The sequence below is a fragment of the Vulpes vulpes genome, chromosome 7 (genome assembly GCF_048418805.1).
Source record: "Vulpes vulpes isolate BD-2025 chromosome 7, VulVul3, whole genome shotgun sequence".
NCBI lineage: Eukaryota > Metazoa > Chordata > Mammalia > Carnivora > Canidae > Vulpes > Vulpes vulpes.
In genome coordinates this window covers 98,017,019-98,037,149 of record NC_132786.1, presented here as the reverse complement: position 1 = coordinate 98,037,149, position 20,131 = coordinate 98,017,019, and the positions used below count along the sequence as shown (strand labels likewise).

The following is a 20,131-nucleotide window of genomic DNA, read 5'->3' as shown; positions in this document are numbered from 1 at the left end:
AAGGAAAGGTATCACTCAGGTGAAGGAAGCTGCAAAAGTCCCTCAGAGGGACAATCTGCAAGCAGACGGCTGCAGTTCATCTTCTAGATGGATGCATGTGGAGCTGCAGAACTTTTCCTTCTCATTGCTAAAGCTTAGCTGGAAAAATTCATGGGAGCTAACACATCAGGCAGAGCTGGGGGGCCAAGGACATGTATGAGGCAAGTGGACACCTCTGGGAGGTGTTCAAAGTTCCTGTGCATAAGAGCCTCTGGGAGGAAGACAGAAGGAAACTATATGGGATGTGTGGCCCTGAGAGAAGAACTGAGGGGCCGTTCATGAAAGGTCCACCAGGGAGCACAGGACCACTGTCCAGAAAATGTCACATCAGAAGTCCCCCTTTACTGAGGAGTGACTGCCACTTTCATAGCTTCTGGATGTTTGACTATGCAGAGTATTTAATCACCAAAAGGAAAGTGCCCCTACTTTCCTTTTCCTTAGCAGTGAAAATAGGGAAAGTCTATTGCTATTCTTCTCCTTTCCAGTCCCAGTTCCAACAAGTCTTAGGACCTTGACTTCCTCACATCCAATAGTCTTTTTATCTGCTCTTCCTCAGTGCCCAATGCTATGATCATACCCTAGCCCAGGTCTTTACTGGTAGCTGTACACTTTACTAAATCTGTTTCAAACATGACTTCTTTCTGCTTCATTCTCAATATATTCTGACCTTAACCATTCTCCAGCTCCAGAGGGTCCTCTAAGTGATTGAGCCTAACATATTCTCACTCCCTACCACTCTTCATCCTCTCACTTTCCTCCTTGCTAGACTAGGCTCCATTTTCCATCATTAAAAATCACTCCTTTGGGGCACCTGGGTGGCTCAGTCGGTTAAGTGTGTGACTTGATTTCGGATCAGGTTATGATCTCAGGGTCCTGGGATCAAGCCCCATGTCGGGGTTCTGCCCTTAGCAGGGAGCCTGCTTGAGATTCCCTCTCTTTCTCTCTCTCCCTCTGTCCTTCCCCTTGCATGCACAATCTCTCTCAAATAAAGAAATCTTAAAAAAAATCACTCCCTTACGTTGTCTTCAACTCCCCTGCCCTTTTCTTTCTTTCCTTTTTAAAAATATTTTATTTATTTATTTGAGAGAGAGAGAGAGAGAGTACTAGTGAGGTGAGTCTCAAAGAAGCAGACTCTCCTCTAAGCAGGGAGCAGAAGGTGGGACTTGATCCCATGACTCCAGGATCATGACCTGAGCTGAAGGCAGATGCTTAACCAACTGAGCCACTCAGGCACCCACCCCTGCCCTTTTCAATACGGGTTTTACTGGAAAAGTAAGACTTCCAGCCTTGGTTAATACTACATCTCTGCCAAACCCAAGCAGCTGAATAAGCAAGGAAACAAACAAACAAATTACAATCATGCTGAATGTTTCTCTTCAGATTCATGAGCAAAACCCTCAAAAGGGCCCTCATCAGTAACTGCCTGGCAATCCTACTACATTTCTGCAGTTAATTCACTCCCACTCTTTCAATGACAATTTCAAACTACCTCCTCTCTCCTCAAATCTCGAAAACCAGACCTTTTCTTCACTCCCTGCTGATGCCTGTGCTTGTTATTTCACTGAGAAAACAGAAGCCTCCAAAGAGAAACTCAACATCCTGCTACCATCACATTTACCAAGCTGTCCCATTCACCCTTCCTCCTGTTCTAAAAGTGATGTCTGCACTTTTATCTCAGGCAATCCCTTGGCTTATGGCCTGTATCCTATCCCTTCCTGCAATTATCCACCCTGTCCTCCAACACACATTTCTCCTCTCTGCTGGAATATCCTTATTGGTGCATTTTCAGAAGATAATCTGCCTTAAGTAAAACCTCCCTTGCTCCCCCAACACCATTATGTATCTCCCTTCACAGCAAAACTCCTTGAGCTATCTTTCTTTACTGTCTTCATTTTTCTTTTCCCATTCTCATTAGAATTCACACCAACAAGGCTTTCATCCACACTATCTGACCGAAATCTCTCTTGTTAAAGTCAGTAATGACTGTGTTCATGCCAAAACCAGTGGCAATTTAAACAGAATATTAATAAGTGTTAGTGAGGGTAAAACATCCCAAAAAAGGGCACCAAGACACAATCATAGCATCTTTGAAAGTAAGAGACTGATATCACTACTGTGGGTGTAGCTAAAGACCAGACGAACTGCATGCTAATTTCCTGGAATATAATTTCCCATAGATAGCAAGTAAATCAAAGAAAATCTCTAATAGTGATCAAATGCTGAATGTTCACAGAATATGTCATATGTACATTTTAATTAAAAAAACCTTCTGAAATCTGACCTGTTAATGTATTCCTGAGGTCACAGACGTACCCAGAAATCTCATCGTGTAGTCCATGAATCAATTTGGTCAGTATTTACAACCTCACTGACACAGATATGTACATAACAATTTTCAGTGTGCAATAAAGAAACAATGTCATTTGTTCTAGTTAGTTCCTTTGGCTTCATCTACACTTGTGATGCACTGAAGGAAACATGAGAGAGAGAAGTGTCAGAATGAGTAACACTGTGATAACTGGGCAAGACGGCCAAATAGCAGAATGATCTTCCAAGGGTCTAATTCCTCGATCGTTTGTAAAAGAAATGTTTCCTGACATAAAACAGTAACTTAGGAGTAGAGATCGTGTACATATAAAATGTAGTCATTGGAAAATTTCTAATAACACCCTTCAAATCCTTATTTTGTAAAGAAGGAATTTCACTTCCAGGAGAAGCTGAGCCATATCCAAAGAAAAGAGTAGAAACCTAGAATTTTTTTTATACCCTTCCACTCTGCATTCTACTCTGAAACAGCTATATTCTGATGACAACTGTGCTAACACAAATAATTCCAGTGTCTCCCCTGCCCAGCTCCAAACTTACACATTCAGCTGCTTCCTTAACATTTTCCCTTAGATCTAGAATATCTAACAGGTTTCATAAACTACAAGTAGTTCAAAGAAAACCTTTCTTCTCCTTCTACTCAAATGTATCACTCACCTAATTTTCTCATTTGAGTAAACAGACAATACCCAAGTGCATAAGTCAAAAATCAAGGATTTGTCCTGTTTCTCTCTAACTCATCTTTTTAATAAATACTGAAAGCTTAACTGATATTAGGAACAATGCTTTGACACTTTTCTTCCCAGATTATGCAGCAAATGTCAATGTCCCCACAAGCAATATCATTTTTTTTCACCATCTCTGAAATACAATGTGCTCTTCTGCAAAGTTCCACAAAATACAGAAGTGCTCGATGGGATCTCCTGGAGATGGTTTTGCAGAATATAAACACATAGAAAGAGTTAATCTAGACCTCTTTTTCCAGGTATTTCACTAAAGCTGTTTTTGTTTAAGCAGTCAAATTTGCCAGAGTGGAAAAATTAACAATTAACATCAGCAAGAAAAATCTACAAACCAAAGTCACAGAAAACTGGCCTGCCAGGTTTAACTTATTCGAGATTTTTTAAATAAAAAATTACTTGATGTTGTTTGTAAATTTCTGACTATTTATGAAGACATTCAGTACTCCAATTATGTTATGTTGTATGTGTTTTTGAACTTCAAATGTGACCATTACAAAGATGGTATGGGCTAACCCTTTTCTAATTTGCACTGTCGCTGAGCGGCCCCAGATGCAGGGAGGAGCTGTCTGCTTACTCTCAGTGGGGTAGCAGAGTCTCCCTTTGGTTGAACATCTGGAGGTGATCCCCCAGCAAAGTTGAGCTGTTGCCTTGCTGGCTACAAAACACAAGACGAAACATCTGTGTGACAGATAAATGTGAAAGCCTGTGTGAATCTCGGCTGAGGGCCCATCTGTAAAACACACCACGTGTCATTCGTCTGACACCAGGTGAGTTACTTTGGTGGGGAACCCAGCTGAGAGGAAGATGATGGCTGTGCCTCTCCTTCCCCTTTTATCTGTGCCTCTTCCTCGTCCGTCAGTGTTTCTCTGTATTGCCTGTGCACAGCAATTGTATTAAACACTAAGAACGGTGCAGGCAGTCTATGACCATTCTGGGTTTGTAACACACACGTGCAAACCCACTCACACTGACATGCTATAGACCAGATATGATAATTTATCTAAATCCCTAACCTTCAAGTGTTACAGATCCATTCTTATCAATCTCTGCTAGGATCATAATTACAGTAAGTCCATAATTTCACTGTTTATATTCTACGTTAAATATCATATATTCTAAGTAGCAAATGATGTAAAATTCATGAAATAATATTTAAAGGCTGTGCTGTTAACCTTTATACATGAGCACATGAAGCTCCTCTCCATGTAAGTTGCACTAACAAAGTCTGGAAGTCAACACAAGCATAAGTGCTATCAAATAAAGTATCTTTAAATTCCATATTTTAATTTTTTTTTCCCACAGTGATCTTTCATGTACCCACAAATATCTTCAAATTTGGAATGGCAGCTAAGAACAAGAGCGTATAAGGAGTAAATCTGTTTCTGATGGACATCTGGTTTTCTGAAATTGTCAACAACCCATTAAGCATAAGTGTTTGAATGTGATTATTAAACTATGCAAAGTGACCTTCAACCTAACTCATCACTTTCCTATTTTGCCTCAGATCTGAAGACAGATTTTACTTGGGGAATGGCACAAGTTTTGTTTTTGTTCTTTTTTGTTTCTTTTAAATAAATGCAAAATTCTTCTTTTGGAAAATGAAACCTTTCCCTTAAGCTCCAAGGAAACTAGATTTTAAAACAATGATAAAATTCTGTCTCAAATCACAAATAGATTAGGTATGTACCAACTGTTCTCAAAAACAACATGCAGAACACGGAGGGCTTTCAAACCAAGAGGTCTACTTAGAGAAGAACTCTGCCTCGAGCCAAAATACTCAATGCCATTTCACTCCTGTGAGTTTTAGGGAAATCACCAGAAGAACCAAGCTAAATAATAAGAGAGAAATATTTCTAAATATTGCTTCATTATTCACACTAATCAAAAGTCTAACTGAAAAATGTCCCTTCTTACTGATATTGAGGGGATATAAAACTAATCTAGGGACCAAATGAATTTTTCATAAAATGTGTTTATCTGTTCAACTTTAAATGATTGTCTAAAAACAATGCCTGTTGGGCAGCCCAGGTGGCTCAGTGGTTTAGTGCCGCCTTCAGCCCAGGGCGTGATCCTGGAGACTCGGGATCGAGTCCTACGTTGGGCTCCCTGCATGGAGCCTGCTTCTCCCTCTGCCTGTGTCTCTGCCTCTCCCTCTCTCTGTGCCTCTCATGAATAAATAAATAAAATCTTTAAAATAAATAAATAAATAGATAGATAAATATAAAAACAATGCCTACAATTAAAATATCCTTTTTTTCTGGCTTCAAAACATCCTAATAATTCAATTAGCTTAAACAAGTGTTAACTACTGGAAAGGGTGCTGAAAATATCCTCCTTCCAGTGCTTCAAGTTAAGTTTGAGAAAGTTACCCATCTACTCTTTCATTAGTCAGGCAATTTTTATTGAGCACTTACTATATGCCACAACCTGAGAAGAGCAGTCAGTCGGGAACCTCTCAAAGGAGGAAGCACAAAGTAAGCAACTGAAGATTGCAACCTAATGTGGTAGGGAATGATGGGGAAAGGGGTGAGTGTCTGTGTTTAATTGGTATGGGTAGGGAAGGCCTCTCAGAAGACCTGAGGCCGGAGCTAAGAGAGACTCCAATACCAAGATCGAGTCATGAGAAGATCCAGAGGTGGAACATTCCACACAGAACAGTGGCCAGCACAACTGGGGATGGAATGACATTCTCCACAGATGGGAGAAGAAGCCAGCATGGCTGGAAGTCAGCAAGGAAGGGAAGAGAGTAGGAGATGAGGTCAGTGATGGGGGCAAGAGCCAGATCATGACAGCCTTGTAAGCCACAAGAAGATGTTTGGATTTTATCCTCTGTATGATAGGAGCAGCTGGGGGGTTTTAAGCAAGCTCTTGATATGATTTAATTTGTATTTGTAAATGGTCACTCCAGCTGCTATAGAAGACTGGATTCAGGTGGGCAAAAGTAGAAACAGACAGACTGACTTTCAGAATATAAAATCCTCATCAAGAGAACGTTAACAGGACCTAATTAGAACACAAAAGAAGCTAGTTTTCCTTCTTTTTTTTTTATAGAGTTATTTATTTATTTATTTATTTATTTATTTATTTATTCATGATAGACATAGAGAGACAGAGAGAGAGAGAGAGGCAGAGACACAGGCAGAGGGAGAAGCAGGCTCCATGCCGGGAGCCTGATGTGGGACTCGATCCTGTGACTCCAGGATCGCGCCCGGGGCCAAAGGCAGGCGCCAAACCGCTGAGCCACCCAGGGATCCCCTATTTTTCCTTCTTTTATAGCACTGTGTAATTTTCCCCCAATAATCCACTTTCCAATATTCAGTTGATAGTACACTTTCTTTCAAAGTTTTCTTTCTTTGCTTTTTAAGGGTAATGGAATATAGATAGAGGCACATTTACGGAAAGGCACCCTCGATGACTTTGGACTGTGTCTCAGAATAGACACGATCTCAAAGTCAGTAATTTTCCAATCAATTGATTCATAATCAAACCGTTCTCCCCATTAATCAACCCTTGCTTTGGTAATCTGGAGAGCAGCACAAGTCCTATTGAAAATGGATGACCAAGAGTAAACCCCAGAAAATAATTGCCACATGGAAACATGGGCCCCAGTGTAGTCAGATTTTCAATTTTTCAGACAATGCCGGAAATCCAGACTTGTATTTGAAATCTTTCTATTTTTAAAGATTGACCAGTAATTCAAACACTTTTTGAGATACCAGGCAGGCCAATGACAGCAGTTCAATGGAATGGATCCAGTCCACAGAGTGTCTGCCTACGACCTCTGAAAATAATCCCTTATGGCCCTTCTTAAACATTCTATGGTTTAGATCATTTAGAGCTGATGTCTGCTTGCCCTTAAAATATACCATCCTTCATACTTGAGATTTGTTTTATGTTCCTTCCATGGTCAAAAATTTAACTACTTTGCCAGGGGTTGGATGTAGGGGTAGGGACTGACGACAAAGGAGCAACACAAGGGAAGCTTGTATGTTGAGGGAACTGTTCTGTATCTTGACTGTGGTAATTATATGACGATATGCATTTGTCAAAAATCACTGAATTGTACAGCAAAAGGAATACATTTTGCTGTGTAAATTATACCTCACTAAATAATTCAGTAATTAACCATAATACTGTTCCAAAGAGAAAATAAGGTCTGCTTCATGATGAATACAAAGGCTCAAGTTGGAACAAAATTTAGTGGTTTGGTTTACAACAAAGTAGCTTGATGCAAGATTGAGGCAAGTAGGAAATGTGTATCTTGGAAGTATTTTAGCACTTCCAGACAACCATTTTCATTAAAAGAATAAGGAAAATAAAACTATTAGTGCTACATAAGAACATAAATGCTGCATTAGATTTCAGTAGTGCCGACCATGTTTACAAAGCACTTTCAGTACATCCTTTCATGTAGTCCTCACTATAAACCTTTAAAACATGCAGATTAGAGAATTATTGGATGCAGAGGTTTAATACTTTGTTCAAAGTTGCAAAACTAATAAATAATCCCGAAGGACATCAGAAACTTCTCTTGGAAAGGTTATCAAGTATTTCAGATTTTGCAATTCATATAAACTCTTCATTACATAGAACTGCCTTTGACTAGAATGATCTCTTCACAGGTCTATGGGTCATTCAAGGGGAAGTACATGCCTTCTTTATTTTCATTTTCAGTATGCAGCACAATAGTTGCTAATAAATCTTTTTGGAACACCATCAATGACTCCATGCCAGGAAATTATTTTTTAGAAGTGAGTTTTTATTGCTGGTTGATACAACCAAGTTGATAGCAAGAGAGTAACAGTGTCTTTAGAATATGGGAGCTTAGCCCTGAATGCAATTCTGCCTGAAGGAATGGGAATCCTCTAGATCATATGACACTTCAGGGCCACTATGATCCCTCAGATTTCATAAATATTTAGAGGAAGGGCAGAAAGATACATGGGAAGAAAACTAAAATCAGGAATTTAGAAGCAACCAAAATCTGTAACAAAGAGACTGCCACATATTGGTGGTTTTCATGTCCACAAATCACTTAGCTTTATTAAAAATTCCTTAGTAAGACTTAATTATTTCATCCTGTCAAATGAAACTATTTGTCAAGGTTGAGAAACAACCAAATTATTTAGCTTCCCTCTCCCTTTGAACAGCCTGGAATCAACATCAGTCAAACCACTCACATGGTTTAATTCCCCAGATATTTTTCTTTCCCCTATTTTCTTACCTCATAGTCCTGTCCAACTATTGTTTTTCTCATTCAGTAAAAGCGTCTCTGACTAGATTAACAGTGCAGAGTGAAAAGGAAAGGTCGAGGTCCTTCCCTTGGTCTTCAAGTTATGAAAGCAGCACTGGGAACGTTTATGAATGTTACACATTAATCCACTGAAATGGTCATTTAGTTTCTTTTACAAACACAGGATTTCATCACATCTAATAATAAAGCAACAAGCCATTTTCTGTATATTATAAACCATCCACTCATAATTATGTCGTGAAATGCTTCTATAAGAATTCTCTGTGATGATGTAAGCCAGTATTGCAGTAAGTGGTTTTTTTGAAGCTCAGCACATACCTACATGGATCTATTTACATTGGGCTAATCATGTCGAAATAACATCTATTTAAGGGCAAAGTCAAAGTTTCTTCTGTAAACCTCTATAGATAGATAAATAATCTAGGGGGCTTTTTACTGTTATAAAATTAAGACTGCCTTTCGGTGCCTGCTCAAGTTTTTGGACATACTATCCATCTAATGGGCAAAATGTAATCCTAAATTGTTGATTAAAGACTCTGCCTGGAAACATACTGTCAAATGGATAGAGAGAAATTAAACCTGACAACAGTAATGCCTACTTTCCTAAATGAAAGCCCAGTTCAAGTTTCTACTCATCCATTTTTCAAAACTTGAAACAAGGCATTTTCCAACCACCCATCGATGAGATGCCAAATTTGCATTTTAGTTGAACTTGATGAAGTCAGTAGACTTTCAGCATCAGGCTCACTGAGAGCTCTTAGGAGAAGACATTTGCCCAATCTAAACAAAATAACAATTTTACAACATGCAAGAAAGGAACGAAGCATGGCCTGGCCGTACTGCACTCACACCGCACTGCTGGAAAGCTTTATAATCCAACGGATATCTGAATGTCCTGCCATCAGATCCACATAAAAAGACTTCCAAGTTAGTAACTGGATGGAGGGCAATGCATGAAAAGTTGGGAAGTAGGGTCAGGAAAAGGAGTTTCTTCATCCTGGCAAATCCAAACCAATACCAAAACTAAATAAATACGTAAAATCAGATCATCTTCCTGTTTTGTTTGCTTGTTTGCCTTATCTTTAATTGTAAGTTTTCTACTTTTTGTCAAAAATAAAATTCAGGGGCACCTGGGTGCCTCAGCCTCTTGAGCATCTCCCTTTGGCTCAAGTCATGATCTCAGGGTCCTGAATGGAGCCCCGCATCAGGCTCTCTGCTCAGCGGACAGCCTGCTTCTCCCTCTCCCACTGAATGCCACTTCCGCTGCTTGGGCTCTCTCTCATTCTGTCAAATAAAATTTAAAAAATCCTTTAAAAATAAAATAAAATAAAGTGGGGAAAATGTCTTAGGGTGCCTGGCTGGCTCAGTCAACAGAGCATTTACATGATTCTTGATCATGTGACTCTTGATCTCAGGGTAGTGAGTTCAAGGGCCATGTCTGGTATGGACCTTATTTCAAATAAAAATTTATATAAAAAAGGGAAAATCTTATCTCCTGCTCAGTGATAAAAACAACACTACAATCCTAAGTACACATTTAAGGTTCAGAACAGGCTTCTGTGTCATACAACCTATGTGAGAATTACAGCTGTCAACTGCTAGCCCTGTCATGTTGGTCAACCCTTTAAAATTAAATTTAATGATATAAAAAGAGTGACTTGTTAAGTATGAGAAGTTAACATACATAAGAAAATTAGCATTGTGTCCCATCTTACAATGGATCCTCCTCATAAAAGGGAGCTGGTATTATGTGAAAGATCTAATCCCTAAGGTGCCTACGGAGAAGGTGCTGGGAGGAAGCACAGTGCATAAAAGAAGGGGAGGGAAAGACACACTCGGAGTAACAGGTGCAGCAAAAAGTAAAGATCAGTTCATCGTCCTCATCTAATTATATTCAAAATTTTACTCTTCTCACAAGGAAGTCATGGGTATAATTACTTTTATTAAAATAAAGCTAATACAAAATGTTCCCCTGCTATTTGATAATAGGAAATATGACTTAAAAATGTAGACTTTCTGGGATAACATTATAGTTGTTGGTCAAATCAACCTCCTTGGGAAAATATACTTTGCTCAAGAGTGCACAAAATAGTTCTATTTTGGAACCGCCTTCAGGGATACTTTATAAGGAAAAAAATAACATACACACATATGCATGCTATGTTTGTGTGTGACCATGTTTGTGTGTGACCACAGGCAAGAAAGAATATAGTCCCCTGGGTTGCTGTGGATGGATGATCGAGGACAAGGAGTAGGTATGAATCATGAGGGGTTATGAAGAAAATGTAACATTTATGTTAGAGAATTACCTCAAGAATAAAACAGATACTATTCAAAGAAAGGGTCAAATTCTCATTCCAAAAACTAATGAAAACTCCCCATTTGCTCCATTCCAGCATTTGAGCAGAATTATACTCATGCCTTGCTTGTCAGACATAATATCTACCTGTTTTAATAAGGGCAATGCAGGACATCTGCTTGGCCTCCCCTTTACTAATCTCGTCTTAGATATATTTTTATTATGATAAAATAGCACTCATGTCAAAATGCCTAAGTATCATAGTAATAAATATATAATAAATACTTATATCTACAGTGAACCTTGACATATATATCATCTCATGATTTATGTGGGTTTTAAAAAAAAGTATTGGCTGACATCCAGTCATAGGAATGCATAAGATATTTATCACAAAGCGTATTACAAAGGGAGAAAGCAAGCAAGCAAGCAAGAAAGAAAGAGGGACAGAGAGGGGTGAAAAGGGAAGAAAGGAAGATATAGAAAGGACACGATAACCCAGAGAGGTAACTAACAAGTCTCAAGTCTTACTTCCTCAGAGAAAACAATTTTCTTCCTCATGTCCCCTGTCCTAGGACATCACACATTGTATTACTGTTTACTTAGATATTTCACTTCTTGGCTCCCCACCCTGTAAGCTCCATGAGGACAATGAATATTATTCTCTTAGTGCCTAAAATAGTGTCTGAATTTTTGAAGCAAAAATTCAATATGAGTTGCTAAATGGATAAATGCATAATAACTTAGTATTTCATTCAAATAAGTGCTGAATGAAGAACTTTCTTGAAATTTCTGCTTATGTGGATTTGGAATTATGAATATGAAAAACATAGGTACTAGAAAAATTCTAGTTAAAATAGAAATTATTTAGCTTTTTTTGATGCTGGGATAAAGAAACTTTTTTTTTTGAAAAGGCTCACAAGTTATTATTGCAAGAATGTACCATCCATTAGCAACAAAAGTTGCTTAATGCATTTCTAAATATTTTAAATGTCTCAAAAAAACAAAAGAACACATAGTGTAAGCTATGACTTTCTTATGCTAAACTTCTCAAAATACTTTCAGTGAAAATCGAATATTCAAACTGATGGAGCAGAGAGACAAATCACTCATGTTGAGATTTCCACTCACCTTTCTAGCTTGCCCCACTGTGTGGATATAACAATACACATACTATACAATACACATTCTAGGGATATTTCTGCTAAGCTATTAAGTGCATACACTAATTGTATGAGACAAATAACTCTTAGGACACATAAATTTCCCATGTAAATGTCATTAAAGTATCAAGCAATGGGTAGGTAAATTATTTAGCATGATTAATAATATTTACATTGTAGACTTATAATAAGCAAGAATGCTGCTTTCATAAATGCCTTCAAGTAATAGGAAGACAGGAGAAAGTTTTACAAATTTAATAACTCAGTTATGTATAAACTCTGCTCTGAAAAGTACAGGTTTGCTTCTAAGGATTATTAACAATTCAATTATATCATTAAAAATTTCATGGGGATCCCTGGGTGGCTCAGCGCCTGCCTTCGGCCCAGAACGTGATCCTGGAGTCCCGGATCAAGTCCCACGTCAGGCTCCCTGCATGGAGCCTGCTTCTCCCTTTGCCTGTATCTCTACCTCTCTCTCTTTCTCTGTGTCTCTCATGAATAAATAAATAAAATATTTAAAAAAAATTTCATACCAGGAAGGACAATCACATCTAATATGATGTATGCTTAGGGATAAATCTACTTCTCTTTTTCTTTGTTGCCACTGTATTTTTCTTCTTCTCTATATCTTAAAAAAAGAGCCATAACAAAAGTTGAGGGAGCAAAAGGAAAGGACATTTTCAAACATGTTATCTGCAAACCTATGTCTTTATGTGAGCATGTATTTTCTGCTGTAAGCTGCTCAAGAACAGGGACCATTTTTTATGATGCCAACTATTTGGCTCCAGTGTGAAATGCTTCAATGCAGACTAATCCATTGTACCAGGAAAAAAATTACATAAAGTTTCTGTGGTTATTTCTCATTAATGGATATTCAAAATGGGTAGAGTGTACATAAATATATGATCATACAGAAACTCATTGGTTTTTGGCATCTAAGTTATGGCCCTCACAAAATGTGAAATAAATGTTTTCATCACATTATGGGGAATGGTGAGCAGTTGTAATTCATTTCTTGATGGTTCTATTGTGAATGATTCAAAATAGGAAAGAGATTCAATATTTTCTTTAATAAGATTCTCCTCTTTTCCCTTAGACAATTGAGGGCAGGTGAAATATTTTCAAAATCTGGAGAATACCCAATGTGCATATGTCATTTGATCAAACATATGGAATACATACTTGGAGAAAAGCCAACTAGAGACCTGCTTGAGTAATCTAAACACCCAAGCTGAGAGGGGTTAATATATAAAGATCAGCTTTGTACTTTGAAGTTTTCTGGACTTCATTTTGCCTAATTAAGACAAGATTTAATAATCAAACCACTGTACAAACATGTACCTGAAAGTATAGGTTTGTTTCTAATTTTGGGAAGAATTCTTAACAGATTCCAAGGAATCAGCAACACATGGGAGAAGGTCTCTGATAGGATTTGCTTTTCTCCTTGCTCAAATGCAAATGCCTGCTTTTCATCTTAGTTTCTTCCACACGACTAAGGTTAGCATCCGCCTGTCAAAATCTCAAGTGGAATACTAAAATATAAAGATTCTGTTATTAGCATACCACTGAGTCTGAAACACTGGCATCTCTAGGTCATAAAAAATATATTCTAAAATATTCTTAAAAGTATTCATAGGAATCTAATGAACCCAATCCCAGATCAAAATATTATGAGGCAACAGGGCACCTAGGTGGCTCAATCGGTTGAGCAACAGACTCTTGATTTAGACTCAGGTCATGATTCTGGGGTCATGAGATCGAGCCCCTCATTGGGCTGCACTCTGGGCATGAAACCTGCTTAAGATTCTCCTTCTCCCTCTACCCCTCTTCCACTCATGCTCTCTGTTAAACAAACAAACAAACAAACAAACAAAAACAAAAACAACCAGAAAAACTATTGTGAGGCAAAAGGTAGGATCCCCAATCTTTCCTTCTTCAAAACCTTTTCTCATTAATCACTGAACAATTTTTCAAGAATACCCAGTAGTTTGAAGTAGTGCTGAGAGACCACAAAACAAGCAAACTGCACTCTACCATAATATAGCAAACATATGCAGAGCCACATTCAAGTCCATAAGTATCAAGCCACTCTACAGGAAGGAAGTTGGTCTTCTCCAGTGAGACTGCCTTGATATAAAAATAATTTGATAAATTTAGAGAAAACTGTAGCAATAAAATTGGCATCAATCTGATGATGTATAAAGAGTATGCAGTAGAGTGGAATATAGAGTTAAGTATAATGAGAGATGGCAGGAAAGGCAGTGCCACTGCCATCCATCCCCAGCACCCACTTCCCCAATCCCACACACATACACATCATCTTTGAAGGCAGTGAAGGGCTGGGCTGGAAGGATTTCTATTCATTAGTATGGTCTTCAGCCCCTGCTCCCTTCATGTCTCTGCCCTATAAGTGGAGGCCAAAGAGAAGAGAAAAAACTCTTGCCCTACCTACAATAAAGTGAGCACAAGAAAAAGAACCCCCTTTCTCCTATAGCAATTAGAAAGACAATCAGACCTTTGCCCATGAGGTTTTGCTTTGTTTATATCATGATACAATAAAGTTTTTAAATAGTAAGCCATTTTTTAGCTACCTATCAGTAAACAGAAAGTCATTTCTTAAAAATAATACCTCTGTGAGATGCCTTGTAGGTGATACAGTAACAAAGGAGAGTGGAAAGAATTATGATATTCAGGACCCTAACACTGTCAGGGAATGAGAAGACTCTGTTTTGTAAACCTACCATAGCAGAGGGCAGTGTCAAAGCTTTGTAAACAGGTCTTGCTTATGAATGTGTTGAAAACATTTTACCGGCTGAGCCTGTCTGATATTGTTATATTGTAATCACTGTTTCTTTGTGGTTGCCTCAGCAGGAGAGCGCCTAAGGATGTGGTGTGATACAGACATCAGCTTTCCATTTTGGCCACAATAAGGCTGCCAGAAAATTACCACACATTTCTGAGAAATTGCTTCAGACACTGTTTGGAATAAAGTGGGGGCATGCTAAAAAATAAATATAACATGGATATGTACAAGTTGCTGAGAAATAGTTTGTTGGCTCACCTCATCATATCGGCTTGTACCTGTGCAAACTTTTTGAGCTGTCAACCCCACCACATTCAATTCTGCCTTCAAGCCTTTTCTACCATACTGAAAAATGGGGCTCTGTATGTGATGTATGTGCTCTCAATGTGCCCGTATGTACTTCTGTATTCAAATAGGCCCTCAATCATAAAACTTACCAATCTATAATCTCAATTTTGCTATAAACATCCCGTGAATGTAAGGATAGTGAAAATACTGATATTGTGATGCTGTCCTCGAGGGCTAGGCTGGCAATCTCCTTTTGATACCACCATTCTCTTCTTGTGTGCCCAGATCAGGGAAGAGAACCCCAATTTCCCCACTGCTGCATATGACATCGTGACTTTGGATTGGGGGCTTACTTTGTTCATGTGGATCTGCTGCTGGTATTGCTTCTGCTTCTCCAAGAATTGCTGGTGTTGCTGCTGAATGACCAGCTGAGCCAACGTGCTCTGAGGCAGAGGTGCAGACTGGGTTCGATTCAGGGGTCTGTGACGGGGTAGTTTGTGGGTACCTCTAATGCCAGGTGAGATTCTCTCCTTTGTTGCCAATGGAGACTGAGGATGTAAGGGAACTCCACCTGAAAAAAAATACACATGTACACACATACACACAATTTTGCTTAAGATGCAAAGCCACAGAGAACAGATATATGAGATAAATTTGAAGAAAACGAGCTTCTCTACTTGGCACACATCAGAAGAAGGCCAGGATGTATGAGGTGCAGGCAGATGTGTCAGAACACTAGACAGGTCTGCATCTGACCAGTGACTCACCAGTAGTCCACCCTGGTATGCATGAAGGCTACATAAGGTGAGATGTTTTTCCCACCATGTGTCTAAAAGAATAAAAAGGAATAGTAGCCTTTCCCACAATACCAAGTGTCAGGGAGACCTTTGTATGACACTGTAAATCTTTACTAGGGTCTTAAACTAAAAAGACATTACACTGGATCACTGATAAATAAAGTCCTAAAATGATCTGCAAGTGATGCCATTATTAATTACCAGCCACAAGAAGCTTTTGCTGTCGCATTTGTTCTTTCAATAATAAATGCTGTAGGAGAGCTTGGTGGCTGCTGTTGGGCTTTCCCTCTAAAGCAACGTGGGGATGGCTTGAAGATGCTGGGATGCTGCCCCCATACTGCCCAGGAAGAGGAACGCCTTGTCTGAGCGTCTGGGTCTCACACTTCTGTTTCTCTTTAAGTGAATTTGAAGCCTGTGTCAAGAAATAATAAAGATGTTAATCCTCTTTCATCCATTAGGTCTGTACACTGTTAGGTGAGTTTTTTATTCCCTAATTCTCCCTTCCTCTATCCAAAAGAAAACCCCTCTTCTTGATGCCTGAGTAGGGAAAATATGTACAACAGGATGTCTTTTTTTTTTCTCCCAGTTCTCTTTTTAATTAAAGTATTGTTGACATACAATATTAAACTGGTTTCGAGTGTACAACATAGTGATTCAACATTCATATACATTAGAGGTGCTCACCATAAGTATAACCACCATCTGTCATCATACAAACTTCCTACAATCTTATTGACTGTATTCCCTATGCTGTACTTTTCATCCCTATGACATACATTTTACAATGGGAAATTTGTACCGCTAAATCACCTTCACCTATTTTGCCCAACAGCATGTCTTTTTAAACTAACTGAATTAACAAAGGAGAAATAGAAACAGAGTAGAAGAACTGGAGACGATTTAGTATTGAGCATCATTGTACTGAACTTAAAGAGTTTTTAACATTGAAAATAATGCTAATTTCAGGCTTAATAACTGGGAAGTTTATTTTTAAAATATTTTAGTGTACTGTTTAGGTAAAAAGGTATAAGGAAATGTAAAATTGATTCAAATTGCTAAAGTAATGACTATATCATAGTAATGAAGAAGCCGGAGATAAAACTAACTTTGGAGTTTTAAGCAGGAGCGATTCCTCTAATGTCTTCTAGTAAGTTCACAGAGCTGTAGATTTTCAATATTTAGGGACACCGGGGTGGCTCTGCAGTTGAGCATCTACCTTTGGCTCAGGGCATGATCCCGGAGGTCCAGGATTGAGTCCTACATTGGGCTCCCTGCATGGAGCCTGCTTCTTCCTCTGCCTATGTCTCTTCCTCTCTCTGTGTGTCTCTCATGAATAAATAAAATCTTAAAAAGAAATATTTTCAATATTTAATTTTTAAAATAAAATTCTTCAGCCTACTCAATGAAAGGTTGTATAAAATATGCAGGACTTTGATTTAAACATGTATTTTGTATTAATTCATAACAGATCCCCCAAATCTCTAAATATTGAAAATGACACTCCAGATACTTTTGTTTAATAAAATAAACTACAAGTGAAATTAGATCAAATAAAAATGCTATTAAGAACTTGAAATGTATGATAACACAGTAATAAGGTAATAATAATTATATCATCAATAGTAATAATGAATTATCCTATTCAAAGAATTTAATGAATGGAGGTCATTTTGGTATTACAAAAGCAGAAGTCTAATACCTCAAAATTATGTGGCATGTTTCTTTTCAAAACTCATGTTTCATCTTTCAAAATTGCTGTGCACCAGGGAAGCAAAGCAATTTTCAGTGATGGAGAAATTGAAGGACAAAGAGGTAAATGGTTTGTCTTAGTCACATGGCAAGTCAATGCAATGTTTAATCTAGAAGTGATTCCTTCTCCTGGCCTCTTTTCCTTAAAATTTCCCACTATTCAGTGGGGAAATGGAATATTAAAGATCCCTTTGCCAAAGCAATGCTAAGCTTGAAAAATTAATTGTGATGGCCTCATCCACACCAAAATGGAAGCAAAGAAAAATGAAACTGCAATCCAAACCACATTGGTTTATTCATCCAATGGTACCAAATTGTATTACCATTGAAACATTAAATGGTCTGGCTTTAGTACTTGGTCCTTTGGGAAAAAATTCTCTCTGACCACATTAAAAGTGGGGTATGTTTGTGTTAGCTGGTAGGAATGACTTAAGAACTTGCAAAAAAAGAGTGGAAATAAAATGCCTATTCATGTGTCATAAGAAGCTTTTGTGTCAGTATTTGCTTATCATCAGAAGAATAGAAAAAAAGGAATAGATGAAAAAACAATTTTTAATAAGTGGAGATGTGAAAATATCATCCACGAACATTTAATGTTCAGATTCATCCCTAATTCTTTTTTTTCCTTTTCACTAGACTCAACTGTTTACAAATACTTCATGTGGAATTCTCAGGGGGTAGCTGAAATCAGTATTATTAAGCCTTTTTTCTTCAATTCCAAATATAAAACAACATCCAAATTAAGGCTTTCTCCTCTGGTGTAAGATTACTGTATCATGGGAGATAACACTCTACTCTCTTAAAAATACCAAATATAACCAGATTTCTCTTAGATTGATTTTATAATATGTATTGAACCCAATTACAAAATTTATCATTTAAAAATGTCCATATAGGTAGGTGTGCTTGTGCCCACCATTTATATTCTAAAAATAAATGAGGCAAAAAATGGTCAACTCTTTAAAATTTCCTGGTGTTGGCGTATCGTAAAAGATGTAAATTTGACAAGCTGAACTCCATGGAAGATGTGCTGCTAAAGTTTGACAAAATTGGTGCCAAGAGTTGAAATAAATTTCTCTTAAAACCTAATGCATAACATGACCTCTGCATAAGTACAATTTAATTTACTAACATTTCACAGATGAATTTTTCTCGTAAAGCTTACAAATCTTTGACAATGACTAAAGTTTATATTATTTGGGGGAATATGTATAAAATAATTATTGCTATCTTCTGCTCGTAGGACAAGTACCTCCCAGAGATCCTATTTCAGATGTCAGGACTTTTAAAGTAATTGATTCACTCTGAATCTCCTGGGGAAAATTTAATATTGCTCTTAGAGAGGTTTTCCAGATATGTATTTCTTAGTACCACAGAGTCAGTAACTTAAATTCCGAAAATAAAGTCATTCACAAAATAAATTCTATAAACATATGCTGCTTGCTTTAGAAGCTACACCTCTCAACACTGGCCCAGGTTGAGTCCTAGGACTGCTACTCAATTCCTCTGTGATCTTGGGCTTTTAAATATTCCAAGTCTCAGCTGCTTCTTCTGTAAAACTGTGGTCTGTAATCTCTGTTTCATGGGAGAGCTGTGTGAAGGTACTAAAATAATATATCTGGAGAGTGCTTTCTTTTTTAAAAGCTATAAAACATTATATAAATGTTAGTTATTGTTTTTATATATATTATATAATGTGAACCCGTATAATACTCTAATTTGAAATTAAACTGAATGTCTCTGTACAACTCAGAGCGAAGTGAGTGAATTCTAGGAGAAGTGAACTCTACCACATTTCCCTGAAGTCTAAATATACAAGAAATGAAAGAGAAGTTCCCCTAAGAAAATATCACTGGGCTGATATTTTAATGGGCTGCTGTGTAATGACTTACATTGAGCTGGGTTGGCACTGCTGGAAGTCCCAAGGTAATGTTGGGCAAAGAGGGAGAGGTATAAAGACTTAGCAGGTTCATGGAATCTTCATGAATTAGAATGCGTTGCTGTGACACCATTTGCTATTAAAAAAATAAAAAAGAAAGAAAAGGCAGTTTCAAAACATTATTATATCATAACATTTGCTGTAAAATGTTCACATTTCAGAAAATACATTTTACAGTATCAATAATTGGTCAAAATAGCCAAAAATATTAATTGCTTATGATTTCTGTATCCAAAAGTTGTATCTGAAAATTAAATTAAAATTTTGTTCATTAAACATAATCACAAAATCTGAAAAAAAGGGCTTCGTATGTTCATTTTTCAAAATTCTTTTTAATAATTCTACCTTTACCAACCATAATCAGTGTGTCTGTCATCAACTGGTAAAGCACAACAATTACATTGACTAATTCTTATGAGTATATTTTTGTATTACTGAGCGATGAATATGTATATAATACTGCTAAAATAATTATCTCTATATAGATTAAACATCGTTTTACTGATGGGAAAACTCAAAAGAAAATCTTAGATCAGATGTCACCATACAGGACTTCTATAATTGATAATATCTTTTTTAATATAAAATATATGAACTCTACATGATGTATATTTAGATCATTCATATTCAGAAACTAAGGTAAATGTTAAAATGTTACAAGTTCTTTGTGCCACAATAGCCTTCATTTACACTGAAAATACCTCGAATGTTTTGGCATCACAGTCCTTTTTA

General features: G+C 37.5%; 1 protein-coding gene across 40 annotated transcripts in view; it reads right to left on the bottom strand.

Annotated features, from left to right (window-relative positions):
* HDAC9 (histone deacetylase 9) overlaps positions 1 to 20,131 on the bottom strand; it is a 920,581-nt gene that overhangs the window by 364,976 nt on the left and 535,474 nt on the right. For all 40 annotated transcript variants that reach the window (XR_012002703.1, XR_012002701.1, XR_012002704.1 and 37 more), the window contains 3 exons: positions 19,353 to 19,475; positions 15,913 to 16,123; positions 15,268 to 15,485 (listed from right to left, as the gene is read on the bottom strand). Coding sequence is in view for 36 of the 40 variants with exons in the window: in XM_072764471.1 (XP_072620572.1) it covers positions 15,268 to 15,485; positions 15,913 to 16,123; positions 19,353 to 19,475 (552 nt within the window). In the remaining 4 variants the exon portion in view is untranslated. The remainder of the gene's footprint in view (positions 1 to 15,267; positions 15,486 to 15,912; positions 16,124 to 19,352; positions 19,476 to 20,131) is intronic.